General features: G+C 39.9%; 1 protein-coding gene and 1 pseudogene across 1 annotated transcript; one reads left to right on the top strand and one right to left on the bottom strand.

Annotated features, from left to right (window-relative positions):
* Positions 1–4168: 4168 nt before the first annotated feature.
* LOC120802873 (solute carrier family 22 member 5-like) lies at positions 4169–12969 on the top strand. The gene is made up of 10 exons (XM_040151045.1): positions 4169–4579; positions 5262–5365; positions 6014–6168; positions 6284–6455; positions 6980–7106; positions 8692–8789; positions 9956–10170; positions 10474–10656; positions 11610–11745; positions 12867–12969. Exons 1-10 carry the CDS (start codon positions 4181–4183, stop codon positions 12967–12969), a joined length of 1692 nt encoding a protein of 563 aa, XP_040006979.1. The 5' UTR covers positions 4169–4180.
* A 2459-nt stretch (positions 12970–15428) lies between these two features.
* Positions 15429–18060, bottom strand: LOC120802872 (annotated as a pseudogene).
* Positions 18061–20055: the final 1995 nt, after the last annotated feature.

Genomic DNA, 20055 nt, shown 5'->3' with positions numbered 1-20055 from the left:
GGGCCTTGTGTACTTGGTTCCACCATTCCCCTCACTACCACGCCCTTGGTGATAGTATTAATCAATTTAATCAGTGCTTGCATGAACCTCCTTTCATGAAGATAATAAGGAATCTTTCAGCTGAGCTACAGGATCCAAATGTTTATTCTTCATTTGCAAGGCTGTGATAGTTTGTCTCTGCACACAGTGGTGATTAAGGACATTAATATGTGACAAAATTAGATTATGATCATCTGAGGTCTTTTATCACTGAGGACAACCACTGGCTTTGAGAAATAACTAATCAAACGTCCACAGACTGAATGATCCACTCCCATAAAAGTGAGAAAAGACCCGGCTGCCTGATTTAGGTCCTGTGGTGTCAAGAAGATGCTCACATGCGGCTGTAGACTTGTTACTGGAGCACGTTTGTTACTGTATCTGAACAAGGTTTCTCATTAGCTGATAATGATCTTAAATGATTTATTCTAACCAAGTTATGATAATCACGTGACAACTGATCATCAGTTTACCTCCAAACCTCGTTAAGAGTGGATTTCTACATGCATGAAAAAAACAAGTGTCTTGCTTAAGAGCACTGTAGCAAGGTAAATGCTTATTTGTGTAGGGGACTGACTCAGGTCTTTAAGTGGAGACACATATATCTGATCTTTATGATAATTTACTGCAGGAAAATTTGTCCACATAGACACAGAATGATAAGTTATTCAATAAGGCATTTTGCATTCATTTTAGGTCGCACAGTTATCCTGTTTACAACTGTTACATGTTAAAGCAGTTCCAGAACTCTGATTTTGACATGTCTTATGCACATACAATTTAAATGATGAATCTGATTCTACTATCTGTCGATTGATCTATTACTGAAGTTGTTATTTCATATCACTGAAGGTGGATATAAAGTAAAAGGTCTGGTCGCACATAACTGATCATATAGCTTAATTTCCGTTGCACACAGTGTAGGAGACAGCACATCCTGTTTCCATCAACTGGGGAGGTCATGGATTACACTGTTAAAGCCTTTATTGAGTGGGAGTGAAAGTGATTTCCTGCACATGATATGAAAAAGCACATGAATGCCATCGGCATGTTTTGTGTGGGGGCATTGCTAGAATTGACACATTGTTTTAATGTTTTGTCTTGCATTGCAAATTAAATATTTTTTATTACATTATATCATTATATAGTTTTTTAATTTTAGATTATGGAGGAAAAAAAATCTACGGGAAACAAATAATCTACCATACATTTACCAGACTCACTTTACCTTCTTCTTTTGGAATAACACTGAATTGGAACTTAAATGACTTGACGAAATACACTGAAATGGTCACTTTATGTGATTTGCTTACACACTAAGTTGCTGATTGACATGAACATAAACAATTTGTGAATATACCGTCTTCTCTTTCCAGTGGTGTATGAGTTGTTCCACTTAGATTATTCAATTAATTTTAAATATGCTTGATTTCTGAATTTTGGGCTCTTATATATTATATATAAGTTACTAATAATTCATCCTTCGACATTTATCCTTCAGATAATATCAACCATACTTTCAAATACCTTGTTTTTAATTGTCTAGGTTTTTTTTGGCTCAACAGTTTGTCATGTGTTTGTTGTTAAAAAAAAAAAAAAAAAGAGGGATCGTTTTCTCTCTATGACCAATCACTTTAATTAAAAATTAAAACAAATGAATTAATTGCTAAATATATGTGTGTAATTACTTATCTATACTTGGAGCAGGCACTGTTGCACATGGATTTTTGAGCACACACTGGTTTGTGTAGCCATTGTAGACAACAAGTAGAAGCAATATATTAACACTGACACTTGTTTTAAGCATGACTGAGACTTGGCTAGGTTTTTAAAATGCTAATGTCATGTACTGTATATATATGACTACTAGCATCGGAAGATGTGACCCTGCTCTTTGAATTTAGGACACATTGCTAGCAAACTATCGTTCTGGTGTGTGACGGTAGCATGAAATTGTTGAAAACGGAGAAAAATTTACAGCAACAATGTTAAAGTAATTACTCTACTACCTTAAAGGGGCAATGTGTAAAAACTGGCCAACTGTTGAATTCATACTCCAAACAAATAGGGGGCAGCATGTTACCAGGAAGTTGGGGTTGCCACCCCTATCATTAGAAACAAGGAAACGCACTCTTCGGTGTGGTGGCCGGAGTAGAGAACGAGCCAAGAGAGGTCGAGGAACGCGAAGGAGAGCGGCAAGAGCAGCGGCATCAATGGCTGAGCTTGAGGAAAGACTGGAGGAATGTCCCAGGGAGAGGACGGCTGCAACACAGGTTTATGGCCTAGTTGCAGTTACTACTTCTTCATCCTCTCATGTTGGACTGAGGGCAGACTGGACACTACAGTGACTCACTATCACCACTTTTGGTACAAAGTGGTATCACGAGACAGGATGGGCCCAGGGCTAGCTGGTTAGCACGCTAACTTCAGTAGATATCTCTGCAACACAAAACATGGATGTCTTTGACATGACGTCAGAACTGTTATTTCTGCTCATTCTGTTGATAATCTTAGTTACTTTTCGAAAGTTTTAAACTAAAATAATTACATGTTGCCCCTTCACTTTAACTTTATTGTTCAGTCAGTTTAAAGAGCCTTACTTAGGCCTGATGTTGGAAAACTCCATTCAGTTCAAATTCACTGCGGTCTAGAGAAACAGGGGTCAGCCATTAGTGTCAATCAACCTTATTTGTTGCCAACGTTGACAAGCAGAGTGGAAACATATTCCTGTACGCTGTCAATATGTTTTGTTTGTTGGTTTCCTTTAATTCATTAAGGATGTCACTGATTTATAAAACTGATTTAAGCTTGCATCTGTGGGCCTAATGTGTAAAGCATACTCGACTGGATGTTACCCACACATAGACAGTGGCCTGCCTGATTTATGGTTGAATGAAACTATGACCACTGCCCTGAAGTCTCATACCTGTCGATTTACCTATCAGTTGTTGGGGAAATGATGACAGTGCTCAAGGTTATGGCTCTTTCCTGAAACACCTGTGTGAGGTAGAGAAGCGCTGAACGGGCCAACCAAAGTGTCTGCTATTCTGGGAAGGGAGACGGGAGATCTTTAAGGAGTTGTAAATAAAGGAGAGTACAGTGCTCCGTACTCTGACCTTGGACCAAAGATAATATGTCACAGCTGTCATCGCAGAAACAGCAAGACACGGAGTGCATCTTGAGTCTTGTGTGGCAAGTCACAAATAAGAAATGTTGAAAGCTTCACGTTACAATGGTAGTGGGCCTGCTGCAGTGACTCTCTCTCGCTTGCCCTCTGACGATGGACTTCATCAATGCAGTTACTTTGTGTTTTGCTTTTGGTACGGCTGTCTGGATAAAAACAAGTTTTCTCCCTCCTCAGCTGGGGCTTCAGACCACACCTGTATAGTGATGCCACTCATTGGTATAATTTGATATGACTGATGGGTAGATCCGTTATCTCATACCAGTTCATAGGAGGCTATGCAACCAAATTTGACCTAACTTATACTTACTTTTCACGATTTAGAATTTGGAAAGTACTGGAGAGGCGGTGTGCTGTTTCCACGCTGTGCATTTGTTTTAAAGTTTGGGCTTTATAGCACTTTTTCATCACAGAATTATAATAAGGAATAAATACATGTATTATTACTTTTAATTAGCCTAATCTGGTTGGTAGGATATTAACTGATTTCAAGACACAAGATTTTCAGCTGGAGATGATCAAATCTTAACCTGACAACTGTATTTTCTATGCTGAAACTGAAAAACTTATTTACAGAGTCAGAGAGAATTGGCCTACTATTTTTCACCATACGAATAATAAACATATTGAACTTACATAACTCATCATAACGACGGGTAGCTGTAATAACCATCGTGTTCCTGCCACAGTGTGAACTTTACCAAAGGGCCAGTTAATCATCTTGAGAGACTTACTGTGTTTGGTTTAGGCTACAGTTGGTTCACGGATTGCTCCTAAAAGACTGGTTAATTTAGGAAACCACAGCCAAATTGATACAGGGGGTAGTGGGTGGGATGTTTGCGGCTGAAACAAAACCACCGCTTTTGAAATGCCCACTGCAAAGTCTTTCGTTGGCGTCTCCTCTTAACTCTGCCCCACTTTTTGTGCGCCTGCAGCGCTGAGGCATCCGCCGCGAGCATGAGCGACTTTGAAGCGGCGACGGCCATCCTCGGAGAGTGGGGGCCTTTCCAGCGGCAGGTGTTTTTCCTCCTCTGCCTGACCATCGTCCCCAACGGTTTCACCGGGATGTCCATCGTGTTCCTCGCCGACACGCCGCCCCACCGCTGCCGGGTGCCCGCGCACGTCAACCTCACGGCCGCATGGAGAAACAGCAGCAGCCCGCTGGAGGAGGACGGCCACGGCGGCGCGCCGGTGCCCAGCCAGTGCTCCAGATACAAACTTGATGACATGCTGAGTTTCTCGGAGAGAGGTCTGCTGCCCGGCGTCGACGTGAATCTGTCTGATGTGCCAAAAGAAGGCTGCTTGGACGGGTGGGAATATGACCGGAGTGTATACATTTCTACCATCACATCTGAGGTTTGTGCACCTGCGCCGGTCCCAAATTTAGAGGAGGCCGCAGCTGCTGCCACGACTGAAACATTATTCACAAGTTGCTTTAACACGGTCGGATATTGAGATTTGGGCGAGACAGAGATGAACGGGTTTTAATATCCCACTGCGATTATCCTGGGCTACAAAAACTGCATTACATCTTGATGTCAGAATAGATACAGGGACCTTTTTTTCCAAATAGACACACACACAAACCAAACAAAAACAACAACCGTAACAACAAAAATAAACTGTAATTGCAGATACCCCCATGAGAAACACGTATGGAAAATAGAAATACAATTCTTCCTTGCATAGGTCTTTCTAATATATTGCCCACCTCCATTATATACATGTTCCAACATATGTCAACATTATGCCTAAAACATATGTACTGCTACAGCAGTCTCGATAAAAGTGAACATTTTAAATTCCACGAAGGTAGTATATTTTATCAGAGCTAAGATAATGGATATTGTTCATTGTATTTCTAATTTATTGTTTTCTCTTCACATAAGTTGCAATTTTAGATATTTACATTTATTATAACCGTGGGGCATTTTTTCTTGCTAAAGAAAGCCAACTTTGGGATTCGACACTTTGACTGTACTTGATGTTATCTGATCCATACTGCAAGTGAGGGTGTGTGTGTGTGTGTGTCTTGCAGTGGGACCTGGTGTGTGATAACAGGTGGAAGACCCCGCTGACTTCCTCTGTCTTCTTCTGTGGATACCTCACTGGCTCCTTCATTTCAGGACAGCTCTCCGACAGGTGATGTGGAAAAGATTAACTAAACCTTTTTGTCCGAATGCCAACAATAGTTTTTCTGCCAAAACAAAAGCCCATGCATGTGAACGGCTCTTCCTTAAGTGCGCAAGTTCACGTCGTCCTCTTTAACCTCTAACTCCATGTCATCTTTCAGATCTAACTGTCAATCAGTTACTAGATTTTTCAGTAATTTAAATGTTAAGAGTTTGTCTTCTTACTTCAGGTCAACATGAGTAATGCTTCTGGCCCTTCAATGAATGTTAGTCCAATGTTAACTCCCCTTTTAGCAGTGGTTATGTCTAGACCAAGTCTGGAAAGAAAATAAGTGCCTCATTACCTGCTAGATGTTGATTTTCCCCACCAGCTCGTCCTTAAGTTTGCCATTTGGTGGTGGACAGGGTTAATGAGTGAACAATGAGCTAAAAGAGGCTAAAAAGTGCATTAAAACTGAAGGAATGACAGATAATTCCCTGTGGGTTCATCAGTAAAAGCAACCCTTTTCCCACTGCATGGAAAATAATGTATGTATGTAATGGATGCTCTTACATGCAGCCACAATGTAAAAACAAACACGAGTCAGTTTGAATTTGAATGACCTTCCCATCTACACAGCATGCATACTTGGTGATTTTTGCTCTATGTCCTTTTCAGGTACGGGAGGAAAATAGTGTTGTTTGTTACCATAGCAGTCCAGGCATTGTTCACATTCATCCAGGTATTTTCTCAATCCTGGTCCATGTTCTGCGCAGTGTTCTTCGTTGTCGGTATGGGACAAATCTCCAATTTTATGGCTGCGTTTGTGTTAGGTAATTTTATTCCCCTCTACTCGCTGATTCTCATTATTTAGTCACTAATTAGTTCATGATATTGCAAAATACTATGTAATATATTCCTTATGGTTTTTGTTTCTCTTGTGCTAAGGAACTGAGATTTTAGGCCCACGTGTACGGACAATTTTCTCCACCATGGGCGTGAGTGTGTTCTTTGCTGCTGGCTACATGCTGCTGCCGCTGTTGGCCTTCTTCATCAGAGACTGGAGGATGCTTCTCCTAGGCATTGCCATGCCCGGCTTCCTTTGTGTGCCTCTCTGGTGGTAGGTAGGTGTGTGTTTGCTTGTGTGTGTGTCTGTGTGGGTTTTTATAGGCAATGTTCATATTTTGCCATCTATGTTCTGGACTGATAATTTTTTTTTTTTCTGTGTGTCTGACTGGTGTATAGAGGGCCTGTAGCTGTGCTGGGAGAGTGTTCCAGTGTGTTAATCCTTCCTTATCATTTTTTAAGACTAAATGAATAAATAATTGGCAGATTCGTCAATAAAAAACACTCTTTAGTCCCATGATTACCATGTGGAAAATTTTTCACGAGTAAATATATATACATTGATTGTACCATATGTAATGCCAGTTTAATAACCACAACAGAATCTGCCTATGCCAACTTTATGAAGGCTAGTGTTCGGTAGGTTTTACTTTTACTGATTCCATGAATTTAGCATTACAAGGAATCAAAATGAGGAAAAAGCCTCAGTTGCATTTTTGCTGAATAGTATGTTTCCCTTCTGTGCCAGGGGACTGAAGCTCTCTCTTGCATTGTCCACTCTGTTGTGTAATGAGGCAGGTTCATCCCGGAGTCTCCTCGGTGGCTGCTCTCTCAGGGAAGAGTAAAAGAGGCTGAGGCCATAATAAGAGTTGCTGCTAAGAGGAACAAAATCGAGCCCATGCCGGTCATCTTTAGTCTTTTGCAGGTGAGAGCTCAAATTAAAACTGGCTTATGTGAGTGCATAAACACCAAGGTGCTGGGCAATACCTAAGTCCCAAAACTACAGATCCAAATCTATGTATCACTGACTATGACTACACAAGATGCGCAAAAAAAAACTGGTTTGTTGTGGGTCAGCTTTTCTTGGCACATTTACCTCCGAGACGGGGAGTGTGATTGAGAATGAACCTTGTAGGGTTCACTGCTCAGTGTGATGTAATCATTTACTGATCCGCACGAGTGAACGATTGTCTACATGGAAGCAGACAGACACTTAGCCAAGAATTACCAAACCGACGCCTCTAAATTACCGGAGTAGTTTGCCTAAGACAGTTTTTGTTTTGTTTTGTTTTGTTTTTTTTTTGGCCACATGATCTAAATTTGATATCTTGTCATCTTTTGTTCTGATGTGTATTGCTACAATATCACTTAACAAAAAAGTGGAAAAAACTGGACAGTCCAAGGAAAAAAATGCAAAAATCCGCTTTTGCATGAGACTTGATCAGAATGTTTGCTTTTACTTTTTTTTATAGTAGAAAGTTAGAAGTTAAAGTGAGAAGTATTGTCTGTCAGTATTATAAAGCAGCTACTATATATGTTGAGCAGCTGGGTGATGTTCTTCCATTAAGGGAGCGAATTGGTTTTAATTAGCTGTAAAATTGTATCGGTTGTTCTGCACATTTCATTCTTCCATCCAGCTGGCCCCACCCACACACCCAGCCTTTGAACTGTGAACTTTGTTCTATAAAAACAAAACTGCCAGACTGATGACCTTTCCCCCTGTGTAGACACATGTTGTCCTGCACTGTCCACCTTGGAAACAGACAAGGGGCCGCTGCATTGGTCAGAAAGTGTTGCTGGTTAAATCAACATCACTTTGAATGATAGATGGTGTAGAAACACAACTTGGAGATATACAATTCATGCTGGTAGCACAAGGGCATAAGTCAAGTCAAGTTTGAGGTTCATGTATGCATGTCCTAAATGTTTCTATATTGTTATGTAGGACCTTTTTTTTACATTCTTGATACACATAGAGCCAAGCAAACATTTTAATTTGTACCACTAACATTTGTTTTGCCTCTTACCGCTGGAAACTGGATGAGATAGTGTTGTTGTACTTCTCTGTGCTTGTGTGGAGTAATTTGTCCTATTTTTTGCAACATCTGATAAAGCTAGAGCCTGAATTCTCAGTTGTTTACTGTTCAAAACAGCAGAATCCAGAGTCTTAGGATTCAGCAAGATGCAAAAGTTAACATACTGTTAGAAAACACTGATGGATGCTTATCTTACAAATGTAAGCAATTAACTAATTACAAATGTAAGCAAGCAACGTATCCTACTAATTGTTAAAAGCATTTTTGCCCCCTCATTTTCACATTTCACATTGTACTTTTGCCTGCAGTCGTTTGATTTTCATTTGGGTACTGTATACGTGAACATACGCACATGCATGTGTTCCACTCAGCAAGTGGCCATACAATCACAATGTTCTCTCTAATGAAATTATTTCTCAGCTGAGGGCTCCGGTGTAAAGCGTTTGTTGTTCCACGTGCTGTGCTGCCCCACAGAAAGAACGTCAGTCTCAGAAGCAGACAGCCCACAACATCTGTGACCTGCTAAATTCCCGAAACATCCGCTGGATCTCTGTCACACTGTGGCTGGTCTGGTGAGTCCCCGCTGTCCCATCTGACCTCCACATTCAGTACAGTGACCCTGCATGCACAACTACAACACACCCACACACACACCTCAGCACTCACATATAGACATATACACACGCTGTTACACACATACATACACACACACAGTTTCAGCCGGTTCATGCATCACCTCGACCACATGTCAGCCCATTTCACTAACAACAAATAATGACCTGTCGGGTGCTGTGAAGCCTGTAACTAAGATCAAAATCAGGTTTTATGTAACTGCACAGTATGCCTGTATTTGTCCTGTGCTCACTTCCTTGCTGAGTCTGAAAACAGATGCAGCTTGATTTTTCTTTGATTTAGAAAAACAGTTCCGTTTAGTCTTACACTAAAAAAAAAAAAAAAGTCATGAGCTAATCACAGCAGGTGGATAAGCTCTAAGTTGCATGCGGTTGTTTGGAGCTATTGAAGGACTTGCTAACCCTATACAGTCAAAAAATTGAGGGATGCAAATGCCAAATATTTTTACAATATAATGTTTGTCATCAAAGCTCAAGGCTTTCATTTAATACACTCAAATGTCTTACAAATGCATTTCATATACTGACATTTGGTTATTAGCTCTTCAGCTAATAACATTTGGTTTATGAATTAATCAAGGCTGCTTCTTCTGTAGCCAGATATCACTATTTAAGTCACCGTATATTCCCTGCACCAAGTCTTAAAACTGTCACCAAAATTTGTTACATTTTACAAATGAATTCATTAATTTTATAACTAAATAGTGTTGTATTCAGGGACAGTAAAAAGCACATTACACATAGTCATTTTATCCCTTGGTATTGTAAAAATATTGATTGTACTTACTGGAGCTGGTGTTTTGTTGACCGCTGTCGTGAGGGCATCATCAGTGGGATTTTTTGGAAAAATCCAGTCAGGCCTCTCAGATTTGTCCAGTCCTGTTTTCCTGCATTGAGGAAGGGCAGATACAGTCTTAATTAATCTCCACATACTGTGCTTGTCTACGCTACCCAACTACCACGGCAAAAGTGTCAACAAGGTGTCAGTGCCCGGGTGTGAAAGTCTCATTATGTTTCTGCCTACGCTGTCGTGTCATGCCATTAAGCTGTACAGGGTAATAAACGCCTCCTAGGTTGTTATTTGTGAATAACAATTATCCCCGCAGGAACACTGTGGCTATCGCCTACTTTGCGCTTTCCCTGAATACGGTGAACCTTCACGGTAACGCTTACTTCAATTGTTTCCTGTCGGCTGTGGTAGAGATACCAGCCTACACTTTGTCATGGGTTTTGTTTCGCTGGTGTCCCAGACGATTGAGTATCTTCTCAACCCTCTTCATGGGAGGATTGGTTCTACTCTTCATACAGCTCATACCAGCAAGTATGACACTTCAATGGACAACATTTTAAGCTCAACTAATATACATTTTATCTTCTGCCTTACTCTTATTTGTTCTGTTAATGCAAGATCATTACGTATCATAATTTTATCCTTACATAGTCAGACGCTCCAGTTTGTTTATTTGCTCACATGCAAGCAAATACAGACATGCAGACAGGAAACACTTGACCTGATATGTTCTCATTTTAGTAGAGTTTGTTTGAATTTTTGCTTGAATTGTCATCTTATTGAATTGATAACTCACATGTAACCTTGACCAATTTCATATTTTATTCCCTCTAGACCTGATTTCTCTAGCAATAACACTCGAGATGATAGGGAAGTTTGTAGTGACGACAGCATTCGCCATTGTGTACGCCTACACAGCAGAACTCTACCCGACTGTACTGAGGAATACAGCTATTGGCACCTGCTCCATGGCCTCCAGAATAGGCACTATCATTGCTCCATACTTCATTTACTTAAGTAAGTACGTTCTTACCTCTGCCTAAAGTACAGTAGGTTTATGTCCCATCACTCAGTCATCTCTTAATCAATGTGGGAAAAATGCTAGCTTGCTAGAATTCAGAAAAGCATCCATAAATATCCAGCTTTTTTTTATCCTTTAGTTTTTGCACATGCATGAAAACCCCACACAGATGTTCATCCACGTCTATTAAACAGATGTCCTCTGCTTTGTTATTGGTTCTGCTAAACCTCTCTTCTGTTTATGTATTGTACACTCACATTTTCTTTTCTCCATCTTAATCTCCCCATTTCTCAAGCAGTCACTCTCTTGACCTTAACACATTCTCTCGGAGTTACTGGAATATTTTAACTTCCTTAAAATACTACATGGATGCACTTCAAGTTGTAAAATGTCCATCCATCCATTATCTATACCGCTCATCCTAATCAGGGTTGCGGGAGACCGGCTACTCTGTTACAAGGCTAATGCACACTCACAGTCACACTTTTGGCCAATTTAGAGTTCCCAGTTCACCCCGCTTGCCTTTGCACTGTGGTTGGAAACTTTTAATTTCATTTTTGTACAGAGACAAAAGCAGAGCCACAGGGTTGTAAAACTGTTGTTAGAAGTATGGTTGTTCTAAAGCAGAAAGAAATACCCATCAAACATTCATCGAATGTGTTCCACCTCTGCAGGAAGCGAGAAGCTCTACAAAAACAAAACAAGAACAAAAGTCACTAGAACAAAAACATAAAAGCAGGCTTAATTAGCACTCAGATCGGATAGACCAAACTAGTTTAGAAGTTTCTGTTAAGATTTAGTGGATTGGGTTTACGGATGCAGCCACATCAGACTTTCTTTTTAAGACTTTTAAAAGTCCACCTTTTGTTTTTGTTTTTTGAACTGTTCTGCGTTACCATTGTGGCCAAGGTTGTTTCTCACTGTGTCTCCCTCTGATGTGTTGCCACAGGAAGCTATTCGATTTCACTGCCTAACACCCTCTTGGGAAGTCTTACAGCTTTGTCGGGGTTGCTCAGTCTCCTGCTGCCTGAGAGCTATGGAATGCCACTGCCTGACACCATCACTCGCATGCTGCACTTCCCCGGGTAAGATTACACCTCCCGGTCACAACGTTTCCTAGAGACTAGGGTTATTATAGGTTTGGATTTGTCTCTATATATGGGTTTTTATTATTTGTACAGTTTTCAATTCTTGTGTTGAGATTACGTTCTGTATGTTATGTATCATGATTCCCAACATTCAACAAACACAACCACAAATATATACCTAACACAGCCGGAATTATGTGTAACCAGATGGAGACAAACAACACACGATAACAAACCCACCTTAACATGAAGGAATAGTTTGACAGTTTGGGAAATACACTTTGCTTTGTTGAGAAGACAGATACCACTCTTATGTCTGTACACATTACGGGGAATTGCCGTTTTTAAGCTTCGATTTTTCTAAAGATTTAACAAAAGAGATACAATGTGTTAATTATTGAACTTCAAAAGGTGCTGGTAGGCAGATTTTGTCGCCAGGCTAGCTATTTCCACTCTTTCCGGTCTTTGTGCTTAGTTAAGTTAAGTGGCATCTGGCTGTAGCTTCATATTTAGCAAATGACAGTGACACCAATCTTCTCATCTAACTCTCCGGCTGAAAGCAAATAGGCATATTTCCCAAAATGTCAAATTATTCCTTTAAACAGCTTAAGTAATTTTATAGTGTTATAAGTCCTTAGTCTTGTTATTAAAAATACACAATTCAATAAAAAAAGGAGCACATGGCTCAAGTATAAATATTTAACCCATCATGTAAAGCACATGAGCAACACATTGCACTCAATAAATGCTCAAGACATATTATCTTTTGTAGCTCCATCAACAAGTTTTATGGAAATGTAACTGGGTGAATAGTGTTTCCTGCACTCACGCAACCCCACACACACTACAGGGTATCTGTGTCAGGATAAACCTTCTGTCGTCACACTGCGAGTTTCCACAGGTCAGTCGGTCGGCAAGACTTCTGACAATATGAGAATAAGTGTGTGAGGTGTATAGGCAAGGGCATTGGTTAATTTTGGCCCCACTCCAATGCTATTTTGGGCCAGGCTTTAGGTACCCACATAGTTCACCTACAGTAAGTTTAAAAACAGGCCTGCACTACTCTGCGTCTGTGAATCATTACTGCAACTGCATCACTATGTTTGTTTTTACTCTAGATGTTGTCAGAAGACACTTTATGCAGTCACAGACACCGAAGAGGAGGAAAATGCGGGTAAAATGAAGTCTCCGGTTGTCCACTTGAAGAAGGAGCATCATTGATATCCAAGCTTGGGGGGGAATACTTGGACAAATATCAAGTCTCTGTGCACATTTCTGCTAAATGGACATTTGTCAGGTATAACTAAAAGGATAGTTATTTTGTCACTGGATGTGACAAAAAAAAAGGAAATATATAATTTCAACAGGAAGAGGAACATAATATAATGGTGCCTTAAAATACCTCCGCAAACCTGGAATAATATTTTCTCTGAGACAGCATCAAAATACTATCAAATGAAGAATGTAACTCAGAACAAATGCAACATGCTCACATAATACTGCTCTTCACTGAAAAATTAACAGTGCGCATACATAAAAGGAGGTTTCTAATATTCTGATGACAAATCAATCAGAACCAGTAGTCACATCTAGGGTTTTAAGGTACTCCAACTCTCACTCGCTCCAGATTGTAACCAAACTGCTCGCATATTTATGGAAACCCATGTCCACTAATGTTATTTTTAAAAAAGAGTCATTATAATGGAGAAACTTTCTTGAAATAATGACTCAGTTTCTCAAAAAAAAGTCAGTATTTTGAGAAAGTTTCTCTATAATAACTTACGGGATCTTTTTTTCTTCTTTTTTTTCATCACATTTGTGGAAATGGGCTTCCGTACATATGCGACCAATTTTGAAAGTGTGGTCATTAGGCTATTTTGGTGTCCCTCCAGCACGGTTACCGCGTCAGCCATTGTGGTTGAAAGTACTACCTCTTCTTCAATGGCTCAGTCAGTCTCTCTCTACCTCTAGTAATGCGCACACTGATGATGAAACGCACGAGAAAGTCAATTTAGCTGTTACCGTGCTCCAAAAATGATTTGGTCAATAGCCGATTATCTTAATGGGGCTATGTGTAAGTTTTCTCTGCCACCGATCACGGTTCCTTGCCGGGAGCGGGTGGGGGTGACAAGAGAATACGTCCTCTGAGCAGCGCTACTTCATCCTCCTCGGATGTGGAACTCAGGGCAGACTGGACGCTACAGTGACTAGCTATCCGAAATTGACGAGAGGAGGTGGCTGGCCTGGGTCTGGCTCGGTTAGAATACTAACTTCAGTAGAGGAAAAGAAGTGATAGAAATAGAAACAGAACAGGAGTTAATATTGGCGTTGCTCCTAGACTGGTAAGTGAGCAGCCGTTAATGCTAATGTTGGCTATGTAGCGATAGCAAAAACTTACATGTAGCCCCTTTAAAGAACAAAATGAGGAGAGAGAGGAGGAGGCTGTTTTGAGAGGGAGAGCCAATGAGAGGTCCCAACTCAGACACAACTGATGATAAGAGTGCAGGCAGGGAGACATCGACGGAGCATGTGAATCAGAAAAAGCACTACTTTCAATCACAATGGCTAACGCAGTACCCGGGGTTGTGGTACGAGGGGAATGCTATGATTTTTGTGAATTGTAGCAATGTGGCCCTAACTCTAAATATCTTACTTCAACACAGTTTAAGCTTGAAACTCTGAGGTTGCTCCTTGACAGTAAGAAACACAAAACGCATGCATCACCCTAAACACTTGTCTTGTCTTTTTTTGTGACTAATACTAAGAATAACTAAGACGACCTCTACTCAGGTAGAGGTTGTCCAAAACCTTCTGGAAGGAAAAGGCTGGCAAAGGCAGACACTACAGCCAAAGTCCCCAGTGTAATATTTAGTATGGCAGGTACTTAAAATATACACCTGTAGGAGGACAAGAGGAAATTATGATGGGAGAATGTGTATAGAGCGCCCAAACTATATATAGTTGAAATCAGATGCTTCTCCACTAAAATTTGTCAATGTTCTGAGATATATCCAGATTAAACAAATATTAATAATCACTATTTAAGACCAGTTTACTCACTGTAACAAAAAAGGTGAAATGCAGCTGTCAATTCTGGAAACAGTTATACATGTGCCTGCTGCCGTGTCCCTGAGCACTGTTGGGTAGAGTGTAAACATCAGGGCTGTACCAGTGGTAATACCAAATTTACCCAGCATCTCCAGCTCAAAAGACAGAGCTGATAAACCTGATGGACAAGAAATTGAACTGAATTGAAACACAAACCCTGTCTCTGTATGATCTACTCTGTAGCACTTGATTAAATGCATGATAACTGAGTATTTGGAGATTTTTTTAAAAACCTTTTTTCCCTAGGGCTTAAGATATATTTTGGAAATAGGCAGTATTGTGATGCCACATCACAAGTCTGCCGTTGTGTGGGATTAGATGGGAAAAAAAAGGTGCAAGCTTTTAGACCTGCCTCATATGCTGCCAACGTGAGTTTTCGCAATTACACTCCCTGGTGTTCAACAGGGTAATCAGGGCAGAGATGTGCCTATTTGAACTTCTTGGTCTCCTATTGCACCGAAGCTTTAGTGTTGTCCCTCCCTTGTAAGTCGCGTTGGATAAAAGCGTCTACCAAATGAGCAACTATAATGTAATGTAATTTAATGAATGCATTTTCTTGTAATGAGTGCAACCTACCACCAGAGGGGCAGGTAGAGCAGGCCAGGCAGAGACAAAGCCGACAGGGGAGATCGCCAGCCTCTTAGAAAGTAAGTGAAAAGTGGCAGCATCATGCAGCCAAAGGCAAAGCCCAGACATACACCAGTAGATGAAAACAGGACCCGCACATAGCCAGTCAAGATTTCAATGCCTGCACAAAAAGAGAGAGAAAGAAAAACTAAGAGAAGAACAAAAGGTAATAAATGGGAAGCATCAAAAATATACAGTATAATTGTCTTTTTATATCTTTCATTATTCAAAATCACTAATGTATGATAAAAATACTGTTGCAGAATTTACCAGGTACAAAACAAGACACATAGTTCAGAGGTCTGTCCGAAACCACTGATGAAAAGGAAGATGGAGAACACTGTCCGAGGGGGCGAGAAGATTTCAGCAAAAGTAAAAAGTGTCTGAACTGCCATGGCTGCAAACAGAACGGGCTTTTCTTCCAAATCTAGTAAAAAGTCAAATTAAGAAATGAGAGTAAATTAAAAGACAAAAAGGGCAAAAGTACATAAAACATATACTGATCATAAAGTGCAATATTTTTCATCTGCAGGATACGTCTTGGGTTCAGAGGTCATAAAAATAAATAATGTAGCATTACCTAACGAAACAAGCACAAGCACATCCTGAGGAATTATTTTAATAATTAAAGCAATATATTTTAAAAAATGTTATTCTACACTGTTCAACTAAAGACCAGTAACTAAAGAGTAACTAGTTAATTAAGGTAAATAAAAAAGAGCATTAGCAGCAAGTGTAAAAGTAATGTTTCTTAGGACTGTGTGTATCATTTTATATTGAGTTAGTATTTTCATAGCTGTCCTGACAATAAGGACCCCACAAGAATGTCTGGGAAGTAAAGTGTGGTGGTGAACGGTTGCTCCCCCTGCTCACTGCACAGCAGGCCAAACTGGAATATTCACGCAAGAATGATTAAACAATAAAATACACGGACCACAAGGAATCCATGTCAGTGTTACGATCATTTACTGTATTGATTTAAAGCTGCAGTAATCAATTCTTGGCCAGTCTTCCTGATGCTACCACTATACTACAGCTTAAACCAGACCAATAAACACTCAGGAACATGCACACGCTAACCTTGGAGACCATGGTGGAGCTCCACCCGTCCACAAAGTGCTCCTGCTCCAGGTCAGTGAGGCCGACATCCCTGCCAGGGATGTGCCCCCGAGCAGACATCCAGTAGGTATCTGCTTCATCTGCTCAGCTCCTGTTTCCCATTCACAACCTGACCATACCATGTAAGAAAATGTGTTACCATCGTCCTGTTGTTTAATAGTCCTTCACTTTCCCTATTGTGTTTGTTTGTGATAGAGCAAGTGGGCATTTTGTGACTCTATTTGTTCCACTTGTTTGGCACAATGTCAATCACAGCAACCCCAGAGGGTCCGAAAGCCTCGTTCTTCAGAGCATATGTCAGAAACCTCTCTAACACCTTCAGTGAACTGTCTAGATTTATGTGTGTGAGTGCTTAATACCCAATGTTGCTTTTCTTCTATTGTGTGTGCGTACAGATTTCCTTAATACAACGCACCCAAATGCATGCAGAAACACTGATAATGGAGTAAATTGACTGTTGACTGAAATGTGGTGATGCAACATTGGGCTTTGGACAATACGGTGTTGACAACTGTTTCCTTACAATACCCGTATCTCTCTATACCTTTACGTATAACCCTGAAATGTGGCCATACGACTTTATCGGGCTCTGTATGCAGGGCCGACTTCATACAGCAAATGCAGAAAAAAAAAAAAAAAAAAACTTTACAAATTTGTTCATCAAAACATTAAAACAGTAACTATTCTGGCAAAACAGTAACATCCAAAAAACCCCTTTGACTTCTTCAGTTGTGCTGTTCGATCATGACTATACATTAACATAAAAATCATCTTAATAATGAATCTGAGCATGTTCTGGGCTTGAAGCCCACATCATCGCAGGCTGTTTGACAACTGAGGTAAAACAACATCTTCTCTAGAAAGGCACTCAGTAGAGCGTCCACCTCTGCCAAGGCCAAATATTGACGAAAATGTCGAAAAATGCCCTCTCACCCAATGCTAAGGAAAGTGATAAAAAAAAATTCCTGGATCCAGACCAAAATTTTATGGGTTCTGCCCTGGCCCATGCCCCATCCTTACCAACCAAGTTTGGTGCAAATCTGTTCAGTACTTTTTTGCGTAATCCTGGTGACAAATACACAAACACAAACATAGCCTCCTTGGAGGAGGTAATAATCTATAAACATGTAAAAAGTAAGAATGAATTCACTGTTTGTACATGTCTTTATTTCATCAATAAGATAATTAGATATCCAACAAATATCACAGCAAATATAAAATCTGCGTCCTTAACAATATTGCAGGAATGATAAAGTCAATGATGATGATGATGATGATAAAGTTCATATTCAGAAAACAAGGTGGCAAAGCAATCCTACCTTCCTGAATCATAGTTACTTTTACTGGGATGATAGCTTCTCGCCAATCTTGGGTCAGGGTAACCTCAGGGACCAGGCAGTGGTGACGAAGATAAAGATTTTGGCGCAGAGCAGGAAGAAGACAATTTGATGCAAACATCCCCTGTGGTGTCAACCTAGCTGTGCCCTCCACAGTTATTTACCGTGTAGAAAATACTTTTTCTACTGCAAAAGAAAAAAAACCGAGTGGTCTGCCTTCGCCCCACCTGCCCGCTAGCCACTTCCTGTACTAGATATAGCTATTCCTGAGAAAATATTCCTCAAGCAATTCTGCAAAGGCCACTTATGACTGCTGTTCACTACTGTGAACTGGGCAGGATTTTGCCATAGCTGCCACGGATCCAAAAATGTGGTTGTAATAACAAATAACTGCAATATTTAAATTAATATTTGACCCCAAACTGAATGTCAGTGGTCACCCTTATGCCACAAATTAACTTCAGTTCCCAAATTGCCGATCTGTTTTTTTAATTGTCACTGTCAGTTTATAGATTACAAAGGTAATAAACACTTCAAATTTGACCTGGCACTTGTTAGGTATCCTCAAACATATCAACCTAATAACTTTTGCTTGCCAACTAAAACATTTATTTACAGCTGCCATGTGAGCATTTTGTGTGTTTTTCCATTAAGAATATCATACCTGTAGCCTGTAAATGCACGCATACATGAGATTAAATCAATATTTTTATTTGTATTGATATTTATTTATGTAACCAAAATACATTTTATAAAATGTTTTTTGAAGTGGGAGATTTGCCGGAAACTAAAAGAAGAAGTTTTTAGAACTAAGAAGAGAAAAAGTATAATTTTTTTTTTTTTTTTGCTGCCATCAACTTCATTATAATCATCACAATCACCTGCGTTCATCAACTGAGTCATGTCACATTATCACATCCTCATAGAACATGTTTTGTATACATTTTAGTGGGAATAAAGATGACTATTACACTAAGGAAGGACCAGGTCTGTGATCTTAACCATGTAAAGAATAATAAAAGTCATGACCATTGAACACCCACTCACATTATTAATAACCTGTAATAAAATGTTATAAACATATTAGGCAAGGCAAGTTTATTTTCACAGCACCTTTCTGACACAAGATATATATTCAAAATAAGGCAAAAACGAGTAAATAAATAGTTAGAGCTCAAAAAGAGGTTACGTATTTATTGGAAATCTACAGCAAACAATATTTTAATCCTTGATTTAAATGATCTGACAGTTTTAGCAGACCTCAAGTATTCAGGAAGCTTATTCCACAGGTGGGGAGCACAGAAACTAAAAGCTGCTTCACCTTGTTTGGATTTGATTCTGGGAACACTGAGTAAACTGTCCCAAATGAAACTGAGGGGTCTGTTTTTAAAATCTATCCCTTGATGCACAGGAAGCCAGTGCAGTGATTTAAGAACTGGTGTAATGTGCTCCGCATCGGGTAAATCGGGCATATCAGAGTAAATCAAGAAAGTCCATTCATGAATACAGATTGAGAAAATTTTGACCACACTTTGTTTGATTTTAAACATGCTCCAAGCAGTGCAGTGCAGTCCGTATTTCATACAGGGAGGGTATTCCCGAGATTTGTTGCTCTCAGAGAAAAGGCTGATTACCCTATTTTACTGCTTCCGAATGTGACAATGCAATCACTTCTAGCAAATGCCCTCGTTTTCCTGCAGGTACTGTCCATCAAAGTGGCTCAAAACAAGCGACCAGAGAAAAAAGTTTCTTTGTTCATGAAGTAGTATGAGTTTCTTTTGTGCTTTTATTTATCCACTAACAAGAAACAATACAAAGACCAGTGCTGCCGCTAAACTTGCGGTATCAGTGATGTCTAATCCTAAACAAGACTAGGTCAAAACCTAGTATATGGCTGGACTGCCCTTTATTTATTTGCCTCTCTCCTACTCTCTGTCCTCCCATATACAGTATTTTAAAGCCTAATTCCCAATAAAGCTCTTCTCATTTACACGTTTATTCTGTTTCTGTTGTCAGACAATGGAACGAATATGAAATAGTGACTGAAACGTGGCCCATTAAGACTACGTGTTAACCGGCAGTTATTTCCAAGCTGCTGCTCTGCACTGCTAAAATC

Source organism: Xiphias gladius, chromosome 17 (genome assembly GCF_016859285.1).
Source record: "Xiphias gladius isolate SHS-SW01 ecotype Sanya breed wild chromosome 17, ASM1685928v1, whole genome shotgun sequence".
In the NCBI taxonomy this organism is placed as follows: Eukaryota; Metazoa; Chordata; class Actinopteri; order Istiophoriformes; family Xiphiidae; genus Xiphias; species Xiphias gladius.
The sequence above is the reverse complement of the archived record's forward strand: the minus strand, read 5'-3'. Positions and strand labels throughout refer to the sequence as shown.